The sequence below is a fragment of the Montipora capricornis genome, chromosome 1 (assembly GCF_036669925.1).
Source record: "Montipora capricornis isolate CH-2021 chromosome 1, ASM3666992v2, whole genome shotgun sequence".
NCBI lineage: Eukaryota > Metazoa > Cnidaria > Anthozoa > Scleractinia > Acroporidae > Montipora > Montipora capricornis.
The window spans coordinates 40403773-40411272 of record NC_090883.1 but is presented as its reverse complement, the minus strand read 5'-3'; the positions used below and the strand labels follow the sequence as shown (position 1 = coordinate 40411272).

Here is a 7500-nt window from a genome sequence, read left to right as displayed (position 1 = left end):
TCTCAGAGCGCAAATTAACTTGAAATCATGGCGGCAGCCAGAAACCAAGTTTGGTGCGAAGTTTGTGGCGTCGCTTTACCTTCAGGTAAGTAACGCAAAAAATAGAAAGAAAGAACTCTGTTGCTATAATCTAGGAACACGAGGCTAGCTTATTTTAGCAACGACGATAACTGACGGATCAGAAGAACTGTTTTTAATGTAGTTCTGAAGGACGTACGTCTTGCGTTCTCTCAAAACTGCAAGGGGAATTCGGGCTTTACCACAGGTAACCCAGGCTCACTGTGTGCGTCACGTAGGTATTAAAATATAGAGAACATATGAGGCGAAGTTTAGGTCTGAAAATTTGCTAGAAAATGGTAATAAAAACTTACCATGTGGTGAGCTGTTGTTGTCTTTAATACGTACACGAAGTTTCGGGGAAAATGGTCCCCGTTCACCTTCCTTCATAATATAGTGACAAGGTAGGAGACGGAAGCCAGCGTCGGGACTCCGATCGACCCAAAACAAGCACGATTTTTTCCGCGAAAATCAAATCCAGTCGCTAAATAAACACGCCAGGTTCGTGGAATAGGAATTTCTCTAAACCATGAATCCACTGAAGCATCTCCAGGTAGCAACGCGGAGCCACCAGACTCCGTAAAACTTGTAAGTTAACCTGCTAAAATGGCGGCCAGAAAGCGTGGTACTCACGAAGTGCCCAATTCAAAATGGCACTGAACTCTGGACGCCTGGTGACGAGTATAATAAGTCTCCCTCGAGGGAGGGGAGTCCCAAATTGCTCAGTGAGTTTTGTTTTTAACAATTTGGGACTCCCACCCTCGAGGGAGACTTATTATACTCGTCACCAGGCGTCCAGAGTTCAGTGCCATTTTGAATTGGGCACTTCGTGAGTACCACGCTTTCTGGCCGCCATTTAAATACCTATGTGACACACACAGTGAGCCTGGGTTACCTGTGGCTTTACACGTTATCCATTGGTTCCATGACATGCGAGTCAAACATACAAAAAACTGATATCTGTAAAAAAATCCTATTTCCAATAAGAATTAAACGCTGGTGCTTTGGGTAGCTACTAGTTATCCTTTACAAGAGTATTTCTTTCTCATAATAGCATCAGAAACTTTTATAGTTGAGAACATCCAGGGTGAGCTCATGTACTGCGCATAGATGGCTCAGTTCGTTGAGCATCGAGCTATCACGAGGAGGGGTTGCAGTTTCGAACCCCGGCCGGATCAGCACTCAGGCCTTTGTAGTTTTGTCTGCAAATGGTTAGACTTTCAAGTCTTCTCGGATAAGGACTATAAACTGTAGGCCCCCTCTCACAAACAAAGCTATCATTAATATGAGCATGTCCCCTGGCTACTTTGACTGTAAAATGGAACCTGAAATAGCTTAAAGAAAGTGTACATTGAGAGTGAAATATCTATAGAACGGTAGTGAAGAGCGCATCATAGCTCTGTTCTGCTAGATGTAGCATTATTGGTCGCCTAGCATGTGACAAGGTTTTCCTCTGGCAATACAGTGCTTATAATTTGCATGTTATTTTTTTCTGATTGAAATTATTATTGGGAAGAAAACATGCAAAAAAAAAAAATCATGGACATTGGATTCAAACCTGCCAAAAATCAACAGACCCTTGCCCAACAGTTCTCAACAAAATACCTACTCCTCACTAGTTTTCCACACGCAAAAGAAAAAAAATTAACCATTGCAACGAATAGGACTTATCACTTTGTTAAACGATTAATCATGTATTTTCGCTGGAAGATGCTTTCTTTACATATAATTCATTTATGACAGGAGACTACAAAAATTTGGTTTTATCAACGGAGTTGATAATGTAAATTGGCCACCGTACAGAGATTCTAAAAGCTGACGTTTCGAGCGTTAGCCCTTCGTCAGAGCCCTTTGCTCTGACGAAGGGCTCTGACGCTCGAAACGTCAGCTTTTAGAATCTCTGTACAGTGGCCAATTTACATTATCAACTCCGTTGATAAAACCAAATTTTTGTATATACTACTTCCCCACCGACGCAGCACCACAGTTTCTTTAGAAACTACCCCTTCATTCATTTATGACAGGAGACTGTCTGGTGAAATATTGAATTTGAGTAAATAAATTTTGCAGGTACCGTTTTGGGGTGGGGGAGGGAGAGTGGGGAGTGTCTTTTGAAAACCACTAGCACGGCTTGGTTCCCCACCTACCTACCTTGCACAAATACTCCATTTTTATTAGAGAAGAGGAGGCCGGCATAAAGTCCCTGGCGTTGTGGCTGTGCTGTTCTTTCCAACAGAAGTGGCTGGCTTTTCGGTGATGTCTCTAAAAAGGCCTATATTGTATGAGGCCATCTAAGCAGAAACAGCAATAACTCAAAAAGGGATGTTGCTGAGTTCTGGAACATGAAAATGTACCGGTAGATGTCGGAGAGAGAACCTCTGTTGCCATACTCTAGGAATATGAAGCTAGCTTATTTTAGTAACACTGATTACCGACCAATCAGAAGAACTTGATTTTAATTCAGTTCTTAAGAACATATGTGGTATGTTCTCTCAAAACTGACATAGGAATTCTGGCTTTACATGTGATCCATTGGTTTCATGATATGCGAGCCAAAACAGACAAAAAACCAACATCTGTAAAAAAAGTCGTATTTCTAATAAGAATTTAAAAGCTGGTGCTTTGGGTGGCTAGTTATCCTTTACCAGAGTATTTCTTTCTTATAATTTCCAGCTTCATTGCTACCAACTCACAATGAAGGCAAAAAACATCAGAGACTTTTAAAGTTGAGAAGAGACAGGGAGAGCTCATGTAAGAAGAGTATCTATGTCCGTGGTTTTCAAAATTCAGGATTCATTGAAGAAGAATTGACTGATTATTTTAGTGCATTTGGGGAGGTGTCAAAAATTTTCCTGGATAAAGACAAGGTATGAATGCATCACAACCCAGAAGCAGGAGCTTTCTTGTAGTAGATGCAGGTCATTATGTTTGAAAAAAGCTAATATTATTGTCATTTTAATGGAAGGCAATGTTTTCACTACTTTCAAAGCTTACTGTGACCTTAACCAGTGGCCTTGCAATGCCTTAATGCCTGCAGGGGGACTGGTGACTAGGGAGGGGGGGGGGATTTTTATGAAGGGAAAAAGGTTGGGCTATAGACATTTACAGCTGTATATGGAAGTGTAGGGTAGGGATGGAAAATTTGTGTATGGCCCTTTTCTATTTGCAGCAGTGCCACCCCCTTGAACCAAGATCATTAGGGGGGGGGGGGGGTAATTGAGTTTCGGTGATATTCAACATTAATTTGAATATCGCTTCGGGATTAGGTGCCTCGAGCTCCTGAGCAATGAGACCTAAGTTGAACCAATAGTATTACAAGGAGTACTTAAGATTATTAAAGCTTTCAAGGCACTTAAGTCCACTCTTGGTCTGCTGCTAATCATTACATTTGGCAGACAATCTGATGAAAAAATATAAGTCATGTTTTCGAACCCTGATCAATCATTAGCATCCCAAGCACTAGCTAAAATTTCTAGTGTGTGTTTAATAAAATCTTAATTTTCTATTCTTTTAGGGTGTTTTTGCAATAGTTGAGATGGCAGATGAAGAAAGTGTTAGTAATATACTATTAGAGAAGTCACTGCCTCTTTTTAATGGCAAACGTCTTACAGTAAAAGAAAGAACACAAAACAAAGCCAGTCCTCAGAAAGCAACTACGAGATCAAAGATGGCAAAACCTAGTAAAGACTCATGGCATCACTCACTTGGCCAACAGTGGCAAAGTGCTCAGATTGCAGCATTCGTGCCTGAGAAACTTGCAAAAGAGCTTAAATCGTCAGTTAAAAAAGTGAGTACCACAGAGAGGTTGCCCAGTTGCAACCCTTTGATGCCCGAGTGTGCCCCAATTGATGAGTAAAATTATCTGGCATTAGACAGTAAAATCTACATGTATGAGTGTCACTCTTGGGCAAGAAAGGGTTACAGGGGTTTCAGTAGAAGCCGGTTACCGGCGGTATACTGCCGCCTGCTTTGCCTCACACCGCCGGCTAGTTTGCCTTGATTTTCACTAAAAATGCTATCATAAACTTGTCAAACTGCCGCCTTCAATGGGCTATCATGGACGGCTATTTCAGAAGTTATTGAAACCCCTGGACCGTTAAGACTGTTTTCAAACCGTAGGAAATTGTTTTCCCACACTAATTAAAAATATTACTTCATACTTTGGTCATTTGAGTACTGCACCAGTATGTTATACTGTAATGTTGTGTCTTCAAATCCCATTGTAGCCTTGAATGTGTTGGGATTCTTTAACAATAAATCTGTAATACCAGTCAGTATCACTGGTATTTCTTATTTCAGGTATGAGGATCAATCCTTGAGCATAATATTATTGGTTTGACCTGAGCTAAGATAGGGACCTGGCACTAGTCGGCCCATGTTTGTTACTTCTTACTTATTTCGCTTTCTTATCATAAATAGGAGTCCATCCATTTTGTAAGGACATTGGTTTAATCGGTCTCAACACAGTTAACTCCTGTCACGTGCACACATAATGATAAGAAAGCGAAATGAGTAAAATGTAACAGACATGGGCCGACCAGTGCCAGGTCCCTATCTTAGCTCAGGTCAAACTGATTAAACTCTAAATCCTTCATTTCATCTGTAATCTGCTTTCCGAAATTCAAGTTGAAGAGATCATATCATTTAGTTTAGCAACTGAAGCAGTAGCAAAACCTGGATTTTACGGCTTCATTTTGCCACTGCTTAATTAAGTTACTCAACTAACTGCAGTGATCCTTTCAACTTGGAAAAGGACTATAAACCTTAGGTTGTGTCTCATAAATATCCTTCATGTTCATAAGTTCCTTGTGGGATGTTAAACAACCCACACACTATTCGATAAGAGTAGGGGATGGAGTCCCCAGTGTTGTGGCTGTCCTGTTCTCTCCAGCAGAAGTGGCCGGCTTGGCGTGATGTCTCTAAAAAGGCTTGCAGTGTATCAGGCCACCTAAGCAGAAACAGCCATAAGTCAAAAATGGACTTTGCCGATTGCTGGAACATGTTGATGTAGGTGTACTTAGATGTTCAAATCATGATCATCATCATCATCAATCCAATTTTGATCCGGGTTTATCCCCATAAACCGGGGTGGCCAGTTTACGGGGATACATGTAAACCATCTCGCTCGATTCATGGCGTCCTTTTTCTCCAAACCAACTCTCTTGCTATCCTTCTCCACTTGCGTCTTCCACGTCTTCTTTGGTCGTCCTCACTTCGTCTTGCCCTTCACTTCGAACTCCAACACTTTTCTCAGAACATGCCCATCGTCCTTCCTCAACACATGCCCGTACCATCTGACTCCATTTGCCTTTGCCATCTGAACCACTGTTTCCTTCAATCACAACATCTCCATCAGGTCCTCTGTCCTCTTTTTCTCCATCAGTTTGGCACCACACATTGCGCTCTTTAGTCTTAGTCCTTCGGATATTTGTTATCTCATTTTCCCTTAGACACCATGTCTCTCTCCCACATAACATCGCCACTCTTACACAACTCCGATAAACCATTCCTTTCACCTTCAGCAAGAACCTTTTTGAGTTCAGCAACTCTCCAAATTCCCTGAACTTCACCCAGCCAATTCTTGCTCTTGCTGTCACAGCTGCCTTAAATAATAATTATAATTGTGAAACTTCATACATGCTTACAAAATCAATCTGCATTCTCAGGGCTCAAAATAACGGATAATGTCCAGGCAAGATGACTATTTCTCCGGACAAAATTTCGGTTTGGCTGTCATTTTGACCTGTCGCATACGCGGCTTTTAAATAATTAACTAGAAAAAATATTATTTGCTTTATTTCTGGAAAATATAAACAGTTCAATCATAAAATATCTTAGCAGCTTGCAGTCACAAAATATGAGATATGCAGATGCACGATCTTCGGCTTTGTGAATGCTGTGGCATTTTAGCGGTTTGCTAAAATGACACAGGAAAAACATCTAAACAGTCTAGACAACAATGAACATCGCATCAATCAACGTCTTGTATTAACATGCAGTTACATTTTCAATTGATGCCTTGTGCACCGACTGGCGTGATGAGACTTGATGATGCTGATACATTTTCAATTGCCTCGCAGGCGGGAAAAATAGCACTTGTGTGGTTTATTAAAAGATAAGTATATCTGTAGCAAATATCATGTTCGTAGCGTTTTTATCATCTGCAAGATCACAAAAAAAATAATACATCATAAAATGCTTTGAATCCACAAAGTTTCTAAATAAATTTGTCTCCATTTTGCAATTGGACGTGTCCCATGTGTGCTTAGGTTATTCTGCTGGTTTGAACTGGGAAATTAGTCTCACATGATACATTGAAAGATATCTAAAAGTCATGGAGGCAAATCCTTTCTCCTGGACACAACTGATATGAAGCTGTTGGTGTTTCTTGTATTTCCTACATGCCGAGCAAAGGCAGTGATCTTTCACTTGTAGCACGAGCCTATGCAGCCCTATTAGTGTTTGGTAGAAGCTCAAAGTGTTTACAACCAAAATCGCATCCAACGGAAGTCGTAATTTAATATAAAACTATGTGCAGAGTAACTAGGGTTAAATAAGCATTTCTAATAAAAATAATATATCGAGTTTTGATTGTTGTTATCACTGCCAGCGCCACATTTCAAGTTCCATTTCGAGTAGAATGCAGTCTGAGGCCATTGCCTGTGAAATGCAAATAGCAAACATATTTAAGTAATTAAAACTTTTATGCTCCTTAACAACACATTTTTGTGCATATGAGGTGATAGTTTTGGCTTAATAGGGAAATTCTTCAAAATAAATATTTTCAATATTTTGACTGGTCAAAAATGGAACGTGGCCGAGCAAAAATTGATTTGGCCAGTCAACACGACCGGCCAAAAATTATTTTGAGCCCTGATTCTGTATAATATTGTTTTCGTTTCATTTCACTAAAAAAAAATTATATGAACTCTTCTGCACTTACTCATCTTGTTTCTGTTCTATTAAATTCTATTTTCAAATGAAGGTAGATGAAAAGATAAACTTGATGATGGAAGAGTTGTGTTTGACTGAAGAGGATGTCAAGTTAAGGAGACTAGTGTGTAAACTCCTCATAGAAGTCTTTCATGAAGTGAACAGCAGTGCATCTGTTGTGCTATTTGGTTCCACTGTCACTGGAGTCGGTTGGAAAGGGAGTGACTTAGACATCTGTTTATTGACAGAAGACACAACTGATACTTTTCATTTGGATTATTCAGTGGTCATTGATGTTTTACGTAGCTTTGCTCCGGGATGTGTGAATATTATCCCTGTTTTGACTGCCAAATGCCCTCTTATCAAGTTTAGGCACCAACCATCAGATTTGTCATGTGATTTGTCCATCAACAACAGGTATGAGGATATACAGGCATACAAAATCATTTCAGTGGGAACTCATCAATTTCATATGAGTGAAAATTAATGCATTGCCTGTTTTTTGCCTTT

At 40.1% G+C, this 7500-nt stretch overlaps 1 protein-coding gene across 1 annotated transcript in view; it reads left to right on the top strand.

The window, feature by feature from the left end:
• Nucleotides 1-7500, top strand: part of LOC138043687 (speckle targeted PIP5K1A-regulated poly(A) polymerase-like) — an 11626-nt gene that overhangs the window by 99 nt on the left and 4027 nt on the right. Inside the window, exons 1-4 of the mRNA XM_068890088.1 lie at nucleotides 1-85; nucleotides 2731-2924; nucleotides 3572-3844; nucleotides 7043-7407. The exon at nucleotides 1-85 is cut by the window's left edge and continues 99 nt beyond it. Coding sequence (XP_068746189.1) covers nucleotides 28-85; nucleotides 2731-2924; nucleotides 3572-3844; nucleotides 7043-7407 — 890 coding nt within the window. The 5' untranslated portion in view covers nucleotides 1-27. The remainder of the gene's footprint in view (nucleotides 86-2730; nucleotides 2925-3571; nucleotides 3845-7042; nucleotides 7408-7500) is intronic.